The 20,538-nt window shown below is 41.8% G+C and overlaps 1 protein-coding gene across 1 annotated transcript in view; it reads left to right on the forward strand.

Annotated features, from left to right (window-relative positions):
• CCDC81 (coiled-coil domain containing 81) overlaps positions 1 to 19,813 on the forward strand; it is a 42,175-nt gene extending 22,362 nt beyond the window's left edge. Inside the window, exons 7-15 of the mRNA XM_027532453.1 lie at positions 1,585 to 1,708; positions 4,374 to 4,467; positions 4,889 to 5,035; positions 5,691 to 5,795; positions 8,550 to 8,722; positions 10,313 to 10,391; positions 11,064 to 11,284; positions 16,843 to 16,968; positions 19,311 to 19,813. Of these exons, the coding sequence (XP_027388254.1) occupies positions 1,585 to 1,708; positions 4,374 to 4,467; positions 4,889 to 5,035; positions 5,691 to 5,795; positions 8,550 to 8,722; positions 10,313 to 10,391; positions 11,064 to 11,284; positions 16,843 to 16,968; positions 19,311 to 19,452 (1,211 nt within the window). The 3' untranslated portion in view covers positions 19,453 to 19,813. The remainder of the gene's footprint in view (positions 1 to 1,584; positions 1,709 to 4,373; positions 4,468 to 4,888; positions 5,036 to 5,690; positions 5,796 to 8,549; positions 8,723 to 10,312; positions 10,392 to 11,063; positions 11,285 to 16,842; positions 16,969 to 19,310) is intronic.
• The last annotated feature ends 725 nt before the right edge of the window (positions 19,814 to 20,538 follow it).

Consider the following 20,538-nt stretch of genomic DNA (forward strand, 5'->3'; position numbering starts at 1 on the left):
TTTATCAATGGGTAAATGTTGGCTTGTGAATGTTGGTTTTGTGACATGTGGCCTACAGGATTACACATCAGCTTTTAACCTGATAGATGCTTTCATTCTTTAGCTTCACTTGTCAGTTTCCTATGGACTCTTTCTAGAGTTAAATTGTCTGTTCATCTTCTCCTAACATGCCTTGCTCTTCCTTGACTTCAAGCTTTTGTTCACTCTTCTTCTGCCTGGAATTCCCTTCCTTTTCTTACAGTCTATCCCAATCCTACTCTCCTCTTATCAACCTTTTTTTTTTTCTTTTTAAATTAATTTTCATTGGAGTACAGTTGCCTTACAGTGTTGTGTTAGTTTCTACTCAAGAGCACAGTGACTGAGCTGTATCTGTACATATATCCCCTATTGCTTGGGCTTCTTTCCCATTCAGGCCACCACAGTGATTGCATTAAGTAGTACTCCCTCTTCTATTCAGTGTGTCCTCATTCATTATCTATTTTATACTTGGCATCAGTAGTACTGGAGTACATAGTACAGCACCATAGTATAGTACCATAGTATAGTAGTATTAGTACTGGAGTACATAGTATAGTACCATAGTGTAGTAGTATTAGTACTGGAGTACATAGTATAGTACCATAGTGTAGTAGCATTAGTACTGGAGTACATAGTATAGTACCATAGTATAGTAGTATTAGTACTGGAGTACATAGTATAGTACCATAGTGTAGTAGCATTAGTACTGGAGTACATAGTATAGTACCATAGTGTAGTAGCATTAGTACCGGATAGACTGTAGCCTACCAGGCTCCTCTGTCCATGGGATTTTCCAGGCAATAATACTGGAGTGGATTGCCATTTCCTTCTCCAGGGTATCTTCCCAACCCAGGGCTCGAACCTGGGTCTCCCACATTGTAGACAGACACTTTACTGTCTGAGCCACCAGGGAAGTTCTTGTACATAGTATAGTACCATAGTATAGTAGTATTGGGATATGTCCACCCCAGTCTTCCGGTTCCTTCCGCCCCTCACTCTTTCCCCCTTGGTGTCTGTATGTTTGTTCTCTATGTCTGTGTCTCTATTTCTCTTAGTAGCCCTTTCACATTTCACTTCCTCCATGGAAACTTCTCTCATCAATGGATTCTGAACTGGCTCCCTTCATCTCCTCTGTCAGACTTAAAGATGGCACCATTTATCTGAGATTCAGATATTCTGCATCCTTCTCCTGAGTTGCTATTTATATAATGTGTATAAAACACTTAGTATTTTTAGCAGGTGGAAAGACCTCCACAACTGAGAGCTCTTGTGTTTTCTGTTTGTATCTTATTTTTCCTCTCCAACTATATTTATTGAAAGATCTTCAAGGGCAGAGACTTGCCTCTTGTATTTTTTAAAGTGCCCAGCCAGAGCCTTTACATGTAATAAGTATACAGCAAAATAGATATTTTAACCACACTAGGGCCAAGGGACAATAATTTAAAATGAGAAAGTGCATTTTATGTGAAAATTTTCCCAAGTAAAATTATGAGTTTTTAAAATCTGTGTTACGTACAAACCACTGATTTAGAGTTAAAAGGAAACTCACTTTCATTCATTCTACAGAGATTTTATCACCCAAGACAGCTCAAGATAGACCGGCTGTCTCTTCTGTCAAAGGGACAAATGTCCGTTTGCCAAATAAACTGGAGCAGAATGGGAGTGGTGGGAGGAATATGAACCTTGAAAGGTAATGCACTGGGTATTTTTTTTCTGTTGCATTTTACTAAATATATTTTCACGCCCTTTCTTGATGTAGGGAATTTTAAATAAGCATTCATTTTTTCATTCATTCCTTCATCCACTATTCCTGATGCCACATTCTAGCATCTAACATACACTTGCATGCCAGGTGATGAAGGTGGTAATGATGACCAGCACTCACAACCTGTGGGAAAACCAGAGTAATGATTCAGTAGGATAAATGCTACCACGGAGGTGGAAACAAAACAGCACAGAGGAAGAAACATCTAACTTCCCTTATGAATTCGGGAAAGCCTCTCTTGTTTTCTGTGTGTGGATATTATAATATGATACAGGTTCATGTTTAGATCAAATTGGAAAGCATTTTTGCCAAACATGGCTTTGTTGTTGTTTAGTTACTAAGTTTGGCGACTCTTTGCAACCCCATGGGCTGCAGCACACCAGGCTTCCCTGTCCTTCACCAACTCCCAGAGCTTGCTCAAACTCAGGTCCGTTGAGTCAGTGATGCCATCCAACCATCTCATCCTCTGTCGTTCCCTTCTTCTCCTACCTTCAATTTTTCCCAGCATCAGAGTCTTTTCTAATGAGTCAATTCTTCGCATCAGATGGCCAAACTGTTGGAGCTTCAGCTTCAGCATCAGTCCTTCCAATGAATATTCAGGGTTGATTTCCTTTGGGATTCTAATTCCTAATTATTAGTGATTCCTAGTAAAGTTTTCCTATAGAAGTTGACCAAACAACCAATGTTTTTTTCTTGTTTGTTTTTGTTTGTGTGCTAATTACTAAAGTAATATGCATTTGTCAAAGAAATTTTAGAAGAAATGAGAAAAGCAAGAGATACAAAAACAATCACCCCACAACCAAACAGAAGAAGTTTTATGTAATATTATGGGTGTATATCCTTCATTTCAATGCACATATATTATAACACAGACATATATTTATACTTGAAACATGTACATACATTTTAAAGAAACCTGATTTTATATCATATGAACCTTTGCTATACTTAATAATTTAAGTGGTGAAAATTTCCCTATGGCTTTAAATATTCTAAAACATGAACAAATGATTTCTCATCTCATTTATTAAACCTTTTGTTTAACAAATCTCCTGTATACATAGATGATTTTTAGTTTTTTATAAATGTTGAAACAAATATAATCACGTAATTCTTTGCACACACCTGCATATTCTATAGGAAAGAAGCTTTAAAGTGAAATTTCAGAGATAAGTGATGAGTCCATTTTTCATGTTTTTGATATGCATTATCAATCATCTTCAGGGCTTCTGAAGTGGTGCTAGTTTTAAAGGACCCACCAGCCAAAGCAGGAGATGTAAGAGATGTGGGCTCGATCCCTGGGTTGGGAAGATCCTCTGGAGGAGGGCATGACAACCTGCTCCATTTTTCTTGCCTGGAGAATCCCATGGACAGAGGAGCCTGGTGTAGTACAGTTCATGGGCCCACAAAGAGTCAGACACAACTGAAGTGACTTAGCATGCACTTCACCAGTTACCCTCAAGTAGATAATACCAAAAATTATCTTCCCAGTAACAGAAATATGAAGAACTGCTGTGTTCTCTGTAGCTTTGATAATACTGGATATGGCTCCCATTCAATGGCTGCATTCTCAATCGCTCCCTCTTCATTCTTCGATGGTTCCCATTCTCACCCAGGGTGAAAGCTAAAGTCATTACTATGGCCTTCAATGTCTTGCCTGATCTCTGATCTCTCTCTTACTTCCTCCAGCCACACTGAACACAGACATGCTCCCACTTCAAGTCCTTAGCACTCATTTGCTCTACTAGATTCTTTTCCATCAGATATATGATTATTATTATTCTTTTACTGCCTTCAAGTTGCTCAAATGTCAACTTTCTGGTGAGAACTTCCCTGGCCATTGTATTCATGATTTAATACTCCATTCCTCCAGCATTGCATGGTATTTATCACCATAGAACAGACTATATAATTCATTCATCTTGTTTATTGACTGTCTACTCCCATCAGCATGTTAATTCCATGAGGACAGAGCTTTTTTTTTGTATGTGTGTTTTGTTCTTCAGTGCCTCTCCCATGCTGAGAGCAGTACACTTAGTAAAACTCCATAAATTTTTGTAGAATGAGTAAGTTTTATCCCAATTTCACTGAATTGGTAACTGAGACTTTGTACAATTACCTAGTTTGTCTAATGCCAGTCAGCTTCTAATAAGGAAAGCCGGGTTTTGAACCCAAATTTATCTGATATAAAGGTTAGGTTTTTAATCTCTATACATGCAGATACTCTAAAGAAAACTGCTGAGATATTTTTTATTTTCTTATATTTATTTGTGCATGCATGCTTAGTCACTTCAGTCACGTCTGACTCTTTGCAACCCTATGGACTGCAGACCACCAGGCTCCTCTGTCCATGGGATTCTCCAGGCAGGGTCACTGGAATGGGTTGCCATGCCCTCCTCCTGGGGATTGTCCCATCCCAGGGATTGAAGCTGCATCTTTTATGTCTCCTGTATTGGTAGGCTAGTTCTTTACTACTCGTGCCATCTCGGAAGCCCTCTTATATTTATACTTGTTTCTAAAATTATCATTCATCATTGATTATAATTGATGTTATACATTAATATTAATTAATGTTGCATTGTTTTTATAGTGCATCATTTCCAGGTGGACTGAAAAATGATCATGCAATGAAGCCTAAAATTTCTCCAGGCACTTCTTGCAAGGACCATCATAGGGCAGGACAGGTACAGTGTCTTCAAAGAAACAGAGCCCAGACAGAATCTCCTTCTAACTTCTGTTTCTCAAAGAGAATTTGAGGAATTGCTCTTTCTTTAATACACGGGTATGGCTTAAGTACACAGGACCTATAATGGGACTGTGATAAATATATCTACTAGTCAAAATCTACTAGTTAACAGAAATAGGTCTGGGAAATCTTTAATTTTCAGTTGCTTTAAACACATCTGTTCAAGTAAGAGTTGAATAAATCCTCTGGAATATTTGTGGGGCCCTCTCTGAAAAATTCCATTTGGATAATATCACGAATACATCCTTTTATGAAGTATACTTCTTGACACCCCTAGCCTTTGGAGAGCTTGGGAAGGAAATGCAGAGCAAAAAAAGTAAAAGGTAAAAATCAATTTGCCCTAAAACTCGATGTTATAGGAAATGTGTTACATATGCTTGCAACGAGCACAGCGAAATTCCCCACTGTACTACACCGAGGAGAGGAGGAGGAGAGAGATGGAAGATGAGCAACTCATCCAGGAGTATCTCGTGTTGAAAGACCAAGAGACTATCTTCAAGGAGCAGGTACTTCCACACCTCAGTTAAGGAGTGTTTAACATGGGGCAGGAGAACATGATTATCAAACGCCATTTAAAAAGCTCCAGCGTGTAGCTTGACGGTAGTGTATTTAATCATTTACCTACTGCTGAATTCGAACTTAGGTTATGTCCAAGTTTTCACTAATAATAAACAGCCCGGGGATGAATATCCATGTAGTTGGTGTTTACACCTGCTACTGATTTTTTTCCCCTCCCTAAGGACTGAGTTTTAAAGGTGGAATTCCTGGATGTATATGGCTTTATTTTTGATTTATCATGAAATATAACCCCAGGCAAGTCTTCTCCCTTCAGGTTCATGGCCTGTCGTAAGATGGAATGGCACCTTCATCTTTGCTCTATCCTGATTTCTGAACTTTTCAATAACTGGCTCTGCGGCCTTCTTGCGATATCATAGGAAACCATTCCTGAAACCTTCCTTCCTTCTTCCGATCCCTGTAGAAGTGGTGCCTAGAGTCCAAGAATGGGAAACAAAAGCCCACTTTAAAAAAAATATATAAACACATCAGAAAGTACCATTACCTCCCAAAGGCAGGTTTCTACCTTAGTTGGGTTATTTTAATGTAGTAGAATTAAATTTTTAAAGACTCTATTTCAACATGTAATGATTTTTTTTTTCAAAGATGAGAAATCTGGCTAGTAGAGAACAGAATCAAAAGAATGCCGCCTATAATCTTGGAGTTGCTGAAGCTATACGGATCCACAAGAATGAGAAACCTGAATTTTATGTAAGAATCTTTTCAAAATTTCTGTTGCTGATACCTGCCCTGGTTGTGAGCATTGGGGTCTACTCATACTGCATGTTGTGCCATTTTTAAAAAGTGGTAAGGCTGTGCAGGGGTGAAGTTTCCTTCTAAGCAGGAGTGGTCCACTGTCTGCCTCTGCATGTCACGCTCACAATACAGTCCCTGTTGTGGGTCACTACAGTGCTTGTCACGGATGGTGATTCTCAGCTGGGACCTGGGAGAGGTGGGGTTAGGAGAACAGTATATTAAATTCCTGCCCCAGGATTAGATGATCTAAATAGAGAACAAGTATCTCCCGGGAGCTTGCTGGAAATACAGAATCTAGGGTGCCACTTCACACCTCACAGAATGAGAATCTACATTTCAATAAGATATTTAGGTGATTTGTAGCTTCCTTAAGTTTGAGAGGGGCTTCCCAGGTGGCTCAGTGATAAAGAATCTGCCTGCCAATGTAAGAGATGCAGGTTCAGTCTGTGGGTTTGGAAGATCCCCTGGAGGAGGGCATGGCAACCCACTCTAGTATTCTTGCTTGGAGAATCCTATGGACAGAAGAGCCTGGTGGGCTACAATCCATGGGTTCGAAAAAGATCTGGACATGACTGAAAGACTAAGCAATAAGTTTGAGAAGTCCAGCTTCAGATGGAGGTCAGCCACCTGCCTTGCCATTAATTGTTTTCAATCATGATGTGCCCACCTTTATTTCTGCTTGTTCTTGCTTCTTTTTACCTCACTATCTAGGTAATGTGACACTCTGGATGTACACCTAATAAAATAGATTTTCTTTATTTAACATCAGACATTTCATTGAATTATTTTGTGCTGGCCACTGTACCAGTAGCTAAGAATACAAGGATGAAGAATAAGACAAAGTCCCTCTCTAAAGACATTTCAGGATAATGGGGGAAACAGATTTAAAGAGACAAGAGTGTGATAAACTAAATGCTATGATAAATCTTTGAACAGGGCAGAGAAGGGAGTCACTTAACTGAAACCAGAGATCTGGGAAGACTTCCTGGCATACAGGAGTTAGGTCAAGAAGTGAATGGAGGCAAAACCTTCCGGTCAGGGGCAGCAGGGAGTGAGGAAGAGAGAGCACCATGCTTTTGAGCTGTAGGCCCGATCTCTCTCTCCTCTTAGGTAGATTTAAGGTTCAGATTATATGTTTATCACTGCCCAATTTGAATCTCCTCTTTGTTATAACTGTAGATGCTTAAAGTGAAACAGATCAGAACAGAAGTTTCGATTCCCCTTCTCAACCTGTTCTTCTCCCAGCCTTCCCATTTTAGCAAGTGGCATCACCAGCCAGACAGTTTAATGCACCCTTACCTAAAGTGATCCCAGATCCCTTCTCCTCCGTCCCGCCTTATCCAGCCATCTTCAAGCCCACTTGCCTTCACCTCCAAAATGTATCCAGCATCTCTTCACCTTCAATGGTATCCAACCCTAGCCCAAGCCGCATTTCTAGAAGGTCCAACTTTTGTGATGCTTTCCTAGTTAGGCTCGAGGCCTGCCTTCCTACAATCTAGTCTCTACATAGAAGCCAAAGTGATCTTTTAAAACTGTTCACCAGAACAGATCATTCTCCATATAGAGCTTCTAATGGCCTTCCACTGAATTAAAATAAGCCTAAACACCTGACCTTGACCTCTCACATCCCCCTGGTTTGGCCCACCTCTCTCTTTGAGCCCGCCTGCCGTGTTTTCCCCCTGCTCACTATGCCTCGGCCATGTAGACCTTCTTTCTGCTTGTTTTCATCTAGGGTCTTTGCACTTGCTGTTCCTTCTGTATGGGTCCCTGATGTTTGCAGTGGAGGTGACCCAGTCACCACCTTAATAAAAGCCTTCCCTAATAACCAGTTAACCCCATTCCCATCCAGTTACTTGCTATGACAAAGACCTCATAGCACCTTGTTGCTGTTCAGTCACTAGGTTATGTCCAACTCTTGTACAACCCCAAGGACTGTAAGCCCACCAGGCTCCTCTGTCCATGGGATTCCCCAGGCAAGAATACTGGAGTGGAATGCCATTTCCTCCTCTAGGGGAATCTTCCTGACCCAGGGATGGAACCCAAGTCTTATGCATTGGCAGGTAGATTCTTTTCCATTGAGCCATGAGGAAGCCCTCATAGCACACATTAATTTCTTAAATTATCTGTGCATTGTTCCTTGTTGACTGGATGTCTCCGGCACCAGCGTGTGGGATCAGTGAGAGTGAGGCTCTCTGTTGGTCTCTGTTCTTGGTCACGGCTGGGTTCCCTGTGTTGAGAGTGGCCAGGCCCAAGTAGGTTCTATATTCTCCTTCTTCCACTCCCTTGCATTCCTGCTGATGCTTCTGCACTCACTCAATTCCTTCTTTCAGTACGCATGTGTAAGTACTAGTGGAGGACCTACTCCGTGAAGTCCTTTTTCATCTCCCTCTCTGTTATGGGGCTGTGGTCAGTACTATTCAGATTCATCCTTAAGTGTGCTTGTATTAATCTGTGGGTCACTAGCTATTTGCCACGTTGAAGACTGGGCAAATATGATAACTTAATGTTTTCTGGTTGACATTTTCTGAATGATTACCTTTGTTCTTTGATGCTTTTTGGAGAAGGAAATGGCAGCCCACTCCAGTGCTCTTGCCTGGAAATTCCCATAGACAGAGGAGCCGGGTAAGCTACAGTCCATGACTTCACTTTCACTTTCTTTGATGCTTTTTATGATTCTAGAATAAATGAGTTGCTTCTCTTTCATTCTAGAAATCCTTCCTGTTTGATAAACGGCCGCTCAGTCCTGAGATTAATGCTTTTAAGCAAGAGGAGTATTCCCAAAGTCTCCTGAAACAAATGGATCACAGACGGGAAAAGGACATAAAGCAAAGGCAAAACAGAGAGCTGATGGACCGCCTGGAACAAGTGCAGCTCACAGAGGAGTGAGTCTCCGAAAGACGGGTTTGGAATGTTCATGGGACACTTCTTCCCCTGTAGGACTGAATCATCGCTGGCAGTCCCGTTAGTACAGCTGTGCGCATTAACCCAGCTAGCAGCCAGTACCATAGCATAACACTTCATTAGAAACGAGAAAAAGCCAGCATTATTATAACTACCATTATAGTAACAATGGCTGCTTAAAATCATTTTGATTACAGAGTATCATTTTGTATTTTTAAGCGAGATATTATTTTTAAACTTTATTAATTTGGCTGCATCGGGTCTTCATTGTGGTTTGTGGGCTTCTCTCTAGCTGTGGTGTGCAGGCTCTAGGGCTGCAGCCTTAGCTGCCCCGTGGCATTTGGGACCTTAGTTCCCTGACCAGGGATCCAACCTGCATCCCCTGCATTGGAAGGCAGATTCTTAACCACTAGACCACCAGGAAAGTCCCCATTTTGAACTGTTTTGTGGTCACTAATCCTTGTAGATGGCAGAAAGGACCTGCTTGAGCAGGCTTCATTCCATTATTCCCAGATGACCACAAGGCAAAGCTGAGTTTTATTATAACTAAGAAGGGGGGTCCTGTGGAACCCAAGGGCAGAAATGTATGGGAGACCCAGGAGGGCTGAAACCAGGGTCTAAAATCCTTGTAAAAAACGCTTTCCATCTGCTAATATCCACAGCTCCTTAGATGACATTGTCTGTATTCCAGCTGGCACTTGGATGAATTTCAATTCCAAATTTTTAGGAAAGAATCTGATTGGTCCTGCATGGGCTATTGGAGACCTAGGTTAGGGCCAGGGCCACAGAGTTCAAACATGCTAGAGGGGATACACTTCTGCTACTGGAGAGAAATTAGGGAGGCGCCTGGGGTGAGAGAGAGACCTCCGAAACAAGTAAGCAGCTAGATTCTGTGGCCAAAAAGCTGTTTTCTAGAAAATGCATATGTTTTGTTATATTCATTTTACAGATCATGTGGAGGTGGCATAAAATAGATGCGTGTTACAATAGGAAGATCACTCTTATAAAGGAATCTTGTGATGAATCATTTTATTGTGTTACAGACATTTTCTGCTTTCCTATCTAGATTTTTTAAGCCTGGGGGGAGAAGGGGTGCCTGACTTACTGGCAGTGCATTTGGAAAATATGGTTGGTCAGTTGCTTATTCTCTACCTGTCTGTCCTTCTCTGCGGGCTTTCCCAGTGGCTCAGCGATAGGGATCTGCCTGCAATGCAGGAGACCTGGGTCAGAAAGATCCCCTCGAGGAGGAAATGGCAACTCACTCCAGTGTTCTTGCCTGGAGAATCCCATGGTCAGAGAAACCCTGTGGGCTACAGTCTATGGGGTCGCAAAGAGTTGGACACAACTGAAGTAACTTAGCAGCATCAGCTGTCCTTGTCTACTAGCTTATGGATTTGGATTTCTTTTTCTTTCTTAAAGTAAAAGTTCCTGGAAGGAAAAAAGTATCGCTTTTTGTTTATCAGGTTCTTATTCCTATTAATATTTATTAAACACGTGCTGTTGATGTTAATCTGTGCTACGAAAGACTCTAAGAAACTGTGCCCTCACCTTCTCTTATTTGTAACTGCCAGACTTGCTGCGCAAAGAGCCAAATATATAAAAGATAAGATGGAAGAAACACAGTGTTACAAGAGGGCTCTGGATGCCCAGGTAAGGGGACATATTATTACTTTAAAATTGTGCAGTGTTTCTGGCTGCTTTTGGTCCCCATGGATGGAGTAGTTGAAATCTGTAGGAATGAACCTCCAAGGGCTGGAAACATGACATATTTGGGAACAATTCTCAAACTGATTAACTAGCTGTAATATAGATTGCACTGATGCTGTAAAATCTGGACCGTGTGGGTATATCCGTCCCCAAGTAAGTGTTCTCTCCCCTTTATTGCTGTAAACAGTGATGCCCATGTAGCACATGTTAAACTGTTTTAATGTTTCCCGTATACACTGCAAACTACTGTAATTTACATGTGTTTCCTTGTTGTAAATAAGCTCCTCCTCCTATCCAGATTTTGTGAGTGTGTGTTCTACCAATTAACTACTTTTGCAGTTTTATTCCTTTGTTATTTTTCCTACTTTGTTTACGGAAAAAATAGAAATGCTGGAATCCCCACCCTCCCCTAAAAAGGTGTGCAGTGTTTCCATAGCATTCTAAACATGTGTGAATCCTGTAATGTTATGAATGCCCTTCTGTGTTATCCATTTGGTGTTTTTTGAGGCCCTTGTTCCTCCCGCCCAGGTGCTGGTTTTTGCCATGCCGCGGCCTGTGCCTGACGTCTAGTCCCTGGTATAACCATAATCTGCATTCTGTGTGTCCCTGCCTCAGATAAAGAACAGATGCCCTCAGCTGCCTGTGTTTGAGCCAGACTCTTCTAAGCCCATCTTTGGTAAGAATGAGGGTGAGATGATGGTGGAAAAGCGAAAGAGAGACCAGAACTACATGAAGCATCAGATGGAGGCCGCTGCTAACCACAAGAGGAGAGCCATCCTGCACCAGCTGGTGGATCAAAAGCGGGATTTGCTAATGCTGCAGAGGACACACCAAGAGTGAGACCCCTGGCGCTTTCCTCTCCTCCTCCTCTCCTGCCCTCCAGAGAAGCAGTCATAACAGGGAACACACTGAAGAGTTACCATGCGCAAAATATTGTTCTATGCTTATTATATGCTTTATCTCGTTTCATCCCTACAACTCAACCTATGGACAAAAGCTTTTAGATTAATAACAGAGCCATTTATTTATTTTTATTTTATTTTATTTTTTTAAATTTACAATATTGTTTTGCCATATATCAACATGAATCCGCCACAGGTATACACGCGCTCCCCATCCTGAACCCTCCTCCTTCCTCCCTCCCCGTACCATCCCTCTGGGTTGTCCCAGTGCACCAGCCCCAAGCATCCAGTATCGTGCATCGAAAACAGACCCATTTAAAAGGAATATTAATAAGCATACATATTATATAATGATGTAAGATAACCGATAATGAATTCCAAATGCATTATCTTTTTCATACTCTTTTCCATTATGGTTTATTATAAGATGCTGACTACAGTTCTCTTACTGCTTATCTATTTTATATATAGTAGTTTGTATCTGTTAATCCCAAACTCCTAATTTACCCCTCCCCTACTCCCTTTCCCTTTTGGTAACCATAAGTTTGGAGAAGTATCTGTTCGAGTCTCATACCAATTCTTATCACATTATTTATTTGCTATATTTACTATTTTGTGTTGTTTGCTTTCTTACTGTAGAGTTTTAAAAATACTCTTTAACCTCCTTTTTTTTTAATTGAAGTACTCAGCATTTCATAGTTCTAAAAGCTTTCTGGTGATTGCATTGGGCAGCTAAGTTCACGGGTGACATCTAGGTTCTGCAGGTTTGGTTCAGAAGGATGTCCGTTTGGAACTATGTATTCCTTGGCTGCGGTTTCCAGGGGGCTCAGTGGTACAGAATCCACCTGCCAATACAGGAGACACAGGTTCGATCCCTGGGTCAGAAAGATCCCCTGGAGAAGGCAATGGGCTACCCACTCCAGTATTTTTGCCTGGGAAATCCCATGGACGGAGGAGCTTGGCGGGCTACAGTTCCATGGAGTCGCAAAGAATCGGGCACAACTTAGAGACTAAACAATAGCGACAAAGTCTCAAACAAACTTTCTTGATCCTACTTCTCCCTCAAGTTAACTGTCCATAGTTTTCTTTCCCTGTTCGGGACAATGTCTGAAAAGAGTTGTCCACCCCAGCGTTGTCCATAGGTGAGTCACAAATGTGCCGTCCTGCTCAAGTGACACAAAGACATGAAACTCAGATCCTTTCTCAACCTCCACTAAATCCCTTCTGCAGAGAACTGTGCATATAGTAAGCTGTGCTGATGTTTGCTGGTGCAGGGCTGCTGAAGGTGAGAACATTCTGGAAATCAGAGCTCTGAGCAAACACGACTGTGGTCTTTACTTGGTTATCTCTTTTGTTGGAGCTCTGATCATAAACTTCCTCTTCTGTATGGGCCAGGTCCTTGTCTTCTGTTTCTATATCCTTTACTAATTATTCCAGTCTCTCTCACTTCTCTTTTCTTTTCCAACTGGCCCACCTTCAGCCCATCTCAAGATGTGAATTTAGGTCTTCCTGTGGCAAATAGAAAGTCACTTTCTTTCAGAGAGAAATGATTTAGTCCGTGTGATCCAAAGATGCCTGCTGACGTAATTTTACTTGTTTTACATTTTTTTCTTTAAACTTTCCTGTTTTTGTTTTTAAAAAATATAACAACTCATGCTCACTAAAATTATCAATGGGTGGAGAGATTTTTTTTAAAAAGGCTGATAATCTCTCTTACCAAGTAGTCTATGTTAAGATTCAGTTCAGTTCAGTCGCTCAGTCATGTCCGACTCTTTGCGACCCCACGAATCACAGCACACCAGGCCTCCCTGTCCATTACCAACTCCCGGAGTTTACTCAAACTCACGTCCATCGAGTCGGTGATACCATCCAGCCATCTCATCCTCTGTCGTCCCCTTCTCCTCCTGCCCCCAATGCCTCCCAGCATCAGAGACTTTTCCAATGAGTCAACTCTTTGCATGAGGTGGCCAAAGTACTGGAGTTTCAGCTTTAGCATCATTCCTTCCAAAGAACACTCAAGACTGATCTCCTTTAGAGTGGACTGGTTGGATCTCCTTGCAGTCCAAGGGACTCTCAATAGTCTGCTCCAACACCACAGTTCAAAAGCATCAATTCTTCGGTGCTCAGCTTTCTTCACAGTCCAACTCTCACATCCATACATGACCACTGGAAAAACCATAGCCTTGACTAGATGGACCTTTGTTGGCATAGTAATGTCTCTGCTTTTTAATATGCTATCTAGGTTGGTCATAACTTTTCTTCCAAGGAGTAAGCATCTCTTAATTTCATGGCTGCAATCATTAGCTTTCTACATTTTTTCCTATTTCTTTTACAAATGCGTTAAAAAATGTACACATATATATATTTTCCTTCCATTTTGCAAATGAAAATAAGGTGTGTGAGATCTTATATATTACTCTACAACCCAACCTTTCTTTAACCTAATAATGTGCCATTAATTTGTATTTAGGTCAGTACATATATAAAAAAATTCATTTTTCTTTAATAACAGCATATTATCTATAATATATAATATGGTTTATATAGTTTAACTTTTGCACCATTGATGAACATTCACTTTATTCCCAGGTATTTTGCCACTACACCAATTTGGCATTAAACACTTTTCTTATATATCTTATACTGGTTGTTTTGTTTCTATTGGATAAATTCCTAAAATTGGTGTTGCTGTTAGTGGGAATGTAAATTGGTACAACCACTATGGCAAACAGTGGTGGTTTCTCAAAAAAAATTAGAATCACTGTTCATTTCAGTTCAGTTGCTCAGTCGTGTCTGACTCTTTGGCACCCCATGGACTACAGCATGCCAGGCCTCCCTGTCCATCACCAACTCCCGGAGTTCACTCAGACTCACATCCATCGAGTCGGTGATGCCATCCAGCCATCTCATCCTCTGTCATCCATCCCCTTCTCCTGCCTTCAGTCTTTCCCAGCATCAGGGTTTTTTCAAATAAGTCTTCTCTTCGCATGAGGTGGCCAGAGTACTGGAGTTTCAGTTTTAGCATCATTCTTTCCAAAGAACACCCAGGACTGGTCTCCTTTAGGATGGACTGGTTGGATCTCCTTGCAGTCCAAGGACCCCTCAAGAGTCTGCTCCAACACCACAGTTCAAAAGCATCAATTCTTCAGTGCTCAGCTTTCTTCACAGTCCAACTCTCACATCCATACATGACCACTGGAAAAACCATAGCCTTAACTAGATGGACCTATGTTGGCAAAGTAATGTCTCTGCTTTTTAATATGCTGTCTAGGTTGGTCATAACTTTTCTTCCAAGGAGTAAGCGTCTTTTAATTTCATGGCTGCAATCACCATCTGCACTGATTTTGGAGCCCAAAAAAATAAAGTCTGCCACTGTTTCCCCATCTATTTCCCATGAAGTGATGGGACCAGATGCCATGATCTTCGTTTTCTGAATGTTGAGCTTTAAGCCAACTTTTTCACTCTCCTCTTTCACTTTCATCAAGAGGCTCTTTAGTTCTTCCTCACTTTCTGCCATAGGATGGTGTCATCTGCATATCTGAGGTTATTGATATTTCTCCTGGCAATCTTGATTCTAGCTTGTGCTTCATCCAGCCCAGCATTTCTCTTGATGTACTCTGCATATAAGTTAAATAAGCAGGGTGACAATATATAGCCTTGACGTACTCCTTTTCCTATTTGGAACCAGTCTGTTGTTCCATGTTCAGTTCTAACTGTTGCCTCCTGACCTGCATACAGGTTTCTCAAGAGACAGGTCAGGTGGTCTGGTATTCCCATCTCTTTCAGAATATTCCACAATTTATTGTGATCCACACAGTCAAAGGCTTTGGCATAGTCAATAAAGCAGAAATAGATGCTTTTCTGGAACTGTATGATTCCACAATTCCACTTCTGTGTACATAACCAAAATATTTGAAAGCATACTCTTTCAGAGATATTTGTACACTTATGTTCATAGCAGCATTATTTATGATAGTCAAGGAATAGCAACCCAAATATCCAATCACAGATGAATGGATAAATAAAGTGTGGCACACACATACATGGACTATTATGCAGCCTTATAAAGAAAGTTCTGACACATGCAACAATGTGGATGAACCTTGAGGACATTATGTTAAGTGAAATAAACCAGCCACACAAAAAAAGACACTGTATGACTTAATTTACATAAGGTAATTAGAGTAGTAATTAGAGTAGTCTAATTCATGGAAACAAAGTAGAAGGGTAGTTGACAGGTTGGGGAGGGAAAAGTAGGGAGTTGTTTAATGGGTTTAGAATTTCAATTTTGCAAGGTGAAAAAAGATATTTCATATATGTTAGATACATTCCCACTAATTGCACGACAGTGGGAATATACTTAACACCATATATCTGTATGTTTAGAAATGGTTAAGAAAGTCAGTTTATGTGGGTTTTTTTTTCTACAATTTAAAAAACTGAAAAGATAAAAAATGTTATGAAAAAATGTATATAATAGGTACCATTCAGTCATTGAACTCCCATTGTGTGATAGGAATTGGCACTTTCTGTACGTTATCCTACTTAATCTCCATAATGACCACACAGTAGCTATTGAATCAAGGCTTGTTAGAGGATAATGTGGCCGTGCTATTTTAGAAGTGAACCAGCACAGAGCACGTGACAGGTTTTATCGGCGGGTCCTGACACCTAGTGGCGGTTGGTACCAGTAACACAAGAGTCTTCAGAGCAGCAGGCTAAATCAAGGGTCACATTCAGTGAAGTCCCTTCTAGAATTTAATGAGAACTGACTGTAAGAGTTTTAGCTTGGCAAGAAAGAGACACATTTATATTGAGGCCAGTTTAGGGTGATTCACAACAGCCGTGAGTATGTGTTTGGAGATCAGAGGTAGAAACAACATTGGGAATGCTGGAACACTCTACTTGAAGGGAGATATTATACTGCAGTCATTTCTTTGATGACTTGACCCTCAAACACTTTTGTTTTTTAAACCTTCTTCACAATGTTGGATACATTCTCCATTCACTTTCTTTTGCCTAGTCATTTGTCCCCGCCCCACCCCCCCCCCTCCCCCCACCTTTCTAACCATTCATTTGTATGCCTGTCTACATTGTCTTGTAAAACTCCTGGAAGAACTGGTGGGCCAGCTACTGAGAATCTGGACTAAAAGGAAAGAAACAAAGTATGGGAAACCATGTGAGATGAATCTTCAGATCAGCTAAATTAGCCTCAAAGGAAATAGATGGCTTTAAAAGCTGAATTTAATTGGAAGGGGGTTTTAATACTACTAATTTAAACCCAGATTGATGATGAAAAGCCTTAGATCCATAAATTATTTGCAGGAGTTTCACCATGTTTTTACAGTGTTCATGTCTCTTAGTCTGTTTCAAAGGGTGGGGAACAAAACCAGGACGTTTCCTGTTTAACTTAGAATAAAAGGAATGGGGCTCATAAGGCTGGTGCCTTTCCCAGTATTATAAATGGAATCAGACTGTTCTGTTCTCTCTAGGCACTTGGCAGACAGAAATGCTGAGCTTGAGCGAGTGAACAGAATCAACCAAAGCTTACAGGATGATTGGGAAAGGAGTGCTGTCATGAAGAAGCATCGAGACTTGGAGGAGAAGGCTTTTGAGCGGTAATACCTGATTGCACCTGAAGTTTTATTTGCAAAGCAAATCCCTTCTGCATCTTGTTTAGTTCCTACTAATCCTGGGATGACAGATAGGTTTTAAGTGTCAACTTGACTGCCTAGAGAGCTTAGAGAGGAGGAAAGAATTCTGGGTTCGGTGGGAAATACTGCTGTGACCTGGGACGGCGACTGCTGTGTTGTATGCTATATGTTTGCCACCTCTGTGCTGATCTTTGCCTCTGTGTAATAGGTTTGTTTTCTTTTTGTGGAGGCTAGGAAGGCCTGGGGAGAGGGGAAGAGTGTGGAAATTATCTTTGGAAATAATTAGCTGGAAATAGGAATTAGAAATAGAGTGTTTCTGCCTGAATGCATGTTAGGCTTATGGAATGATCTCATAAGAACAGAGTCATGGGGCTGTGGTTAAGACTGGCAATCAGAAAAGTGAGATGCCCAACCAAGAACACCTTCCTGAAATGTATTATATTCCCGCTCACTCTCCCCTGCTATCTATTTACAATCTAGAGTCAGGGAATCTAGATGTTTTTAAGAATTAACAATAACTTTGGAGAGGCAGCTAATACTTTTTGCCTTATTTTTTCTTATTTCTAAGGTGGGGAAATTAAACATTGGCCTGGCTTGGCTAACACAGGAATTTGGGGGATCAAATAAAGAGATAGAAAATCATTATACTTTAAAAACTGAAAATGCTTTACACATGTAAGGTACGATTTCATAGAATATTAAAAACTTGAAGAAACAAAGTCTATACAATCAAACATTACAAAAACCTGAAAATACCAAAGTAACATTCAATTGCTAATTATCAACAACGTTTTATCATAAAAAATTGTTACAGTGGATCTTGATCTGTAACTAACCTTTTCCTTTTAGATTTTAAGGCATTCCTCACCTATCTTTCTAATGGGCAGAACCCATATTTTGTGACAATGAAAGTATGAGGGATGATGTGGAAAACAGATTTCAAAGAAGTGGGGTTGTTTGGCCTAGAGAAGAGGAAGAGAAAAGGAAGTTGGATATTTTAAACCATTGTCTTAATGTTGTGAAAAAGCAGGTAAAAGGCAATAAGATTAATTAGTGTCAGGGAGATTTTAGTTGGATTTTGGAAGAAGGCTTGGCTAATGTTGTGATAAAGGATAGCGACATAACACACGCTTGAGTGGCAGGATGGCCTGACTGCTCCATGGCCACAGCAAAATGGACCTCTCACCTGAAGACGTAGGACAAGCTGTGGGCAGGGACTCAAGTGAACGGCAGACAGGGAGGAGGAATTGGTTGGTGTTAAAAAGAAAACAAAGTAAAAGCAAAATTAAGGTTCATGTGTATGCAGTTGGCTTCCCTGATAGCTCAGTTGGTAAACAATCCACCTGCAATGCAAAAGACCCCGGTTTGATTCCTGAGTCGGGAAGATCCCCTAGAGAAGGGAATGGCTATCCACTGCAGTATTTTGGCCTGGAGAATTCCATGGACTCTATAATCTATGGGGTCGAAAAGAGTTGGACACTACTGAGCGACTTTCACTTTCACTTTGTATGCAGTTAGCTTGTGATACTCCTTCCTATCCCCAAAGGAAGCCAGGTAGGTCTCCCCTGCCCATTGACAAGGCCATCTTTTTTTTCCCTTTGAGGATTATCACTGATGTGTTTTTTTAATAGAATCCCACCTGTACAGGAATTTTGATAGGGTAGGGGAGAACACCGTGGAGACTGTCCTGCATCATAGAGGAAAATGGCTGAAGTGGGAAAGCAGCCATTGCCATCCCTTCATCTCTGCTTTCAACTGCTTTTGTCCTCTTTCTCTGTCTCCACTTTCTCTCCTGCCCTCCACTCACCAGAGGCTCCTGGCCCTCTGGGTCTTTTCACTGAAATCTAGTCTTCCCTGTCTTCACTGTTTGCTGATGACCAGCAGCTCAATAGCTTGATCTTCTCTCAAAAGCTGTCTCCTGGGAAGCCCGACAGGTGAAGGCCCCACACAGGGCCAAGCAGCAAACACCAAAGCTCTGGAGTTTTCCCACTGCCGCTGACTGTGTGACTCTGGGCAGGTCTTGTGTGCGCTGAGGGTTTAGGTTGGGTGAGGGGAGAAGACTTGGGGTCAGACAGGAAGGTACCACTCAGAGCCTGTTATTGACCCGGAAGGAGACGCGGGACATGCCTTTCCTGGGGTGACCAGCAGGTGGCGGCGCAGGGGATCACGGATGGACCGGAAGCTCCTGGAGGGCAGGGACCCGGCGCTGCTCCTGCAATGCTATCCTGGCTCCAGCTTCCAGGCGAGGCGTGCAGCAAGGACTCAGGGGGCGCTGGCCGATGACCGCTTTTCCTCTGTCTCTGCAGGGCCTCCGACAAGCTCTTCCTGCTGGACCAATGTGAGAAGTACCGGCGCTGCAAGCAGTGCCAGAGGCGCACCTCCAACAGGGGCGAGAGCAACCTGTGGCCCCTCAACAAGTACATGCACGGCTCCCGGCTGTTCGTATAAAACCCGGAGTCTGGGCCTGCGTCTCCTGGGGAAAGTCTTTTTCTTTTTTTTTTTTTTAAAGGGTGATGGTGAAACTTCATGTTTTTACTTTAGAGGGAAAAAAAAAAAAAAAAATTACTGTGCCATTCTGGTGCTTTTTGGAGTAGATTGGATTCCTATAGACGGCTTCTCCCTGCCCGTCTCCCTCCCAACCCTCCCCAGGCCACCAAGGAGCCTGGACTGGGAAGTGGAACCCTGCTTCACTGTGGTTGAGAGGGGGGTTCTGACCCAACCCACCATCCGCTCTATGTCTTTGTTTAGGAAGCTTTATTTTTCTTCACCTATAATGAAGAGTGTCATAATAAATACTTTCTACGACTTTTGACTGTGCAGAAAGTGATGGTGAATCATACCACGCCTCCCCCAGCCCTAGATTTTCCCAAGGCTGGAAATGTGTGAACCTCCCAAAGGTAGGTCAGGCTATTTGCTTCAGGCGGTCATAGCAATGCTTCTGGAGTTTTCTAGTTGATGACACACCTCGGACTTGTTGGGATCTCAGGGATATTTTTCCCTTGGTGAGCTTCTGGCCAACCATTCCACCATTCTGCCCGTTTCTGCACCACTACTGACTGTAGGTTTATTGTTTGGATAAGTGAATACTGTGAGGGGAGCCTGGCTGGCTTGCCAGGGTCCACTTTCTTCTCTCATTGCATCCAATCTTTTTTTATTGGAGTATAATTGCTTTACAATTGTGTTAGTTTCTACTAACACAAAGTGTTATCAGACACACACATATGTATGTATATGTCCCCTCGCTCTTGAGCCTCCCTCCGTCCCACATCCCCATCCCACCCCTCTAGGTCATCACAGAGCCCCGAGCTGAGCTCCCTGTGCTATAGAGCAGCTTCCCGCTAGCTGTCTGTTTTACACATAGTAGTATATATTTGTCAATGCTACTGTCTCAGTTCATCCCACCCTCTCTTACCCTCCCTGTGTCTGTTCTCTATGTCTGCATCTCTGCTCCTGCCCTGCAAATAGGTTCATCAGTACCATTTGTCTAGGTTCCGTGTGTACCTGGCATCCATTCTTAAGCTGTATGTGCTATGG

The sequence above is a fragment of the Bos indicus x Bos taurus genome, chromosome 29 (genome assembly GCF_003369695.1).
Source record: "Bos indicus x Bos taurus breed Angus x Brahman F1 hybrid chromosome 29, Bos_hybrid_MaternalHap_v2.0, whole genome shotgun sequence".
NCBI classification, from domain to species: domain Eukaryota; kingdom Metazoa; phylum Chordata; class Mammalia; order Artiodactyla; family Bovidae; genus Bos; species Bos indicus x Bos taurus.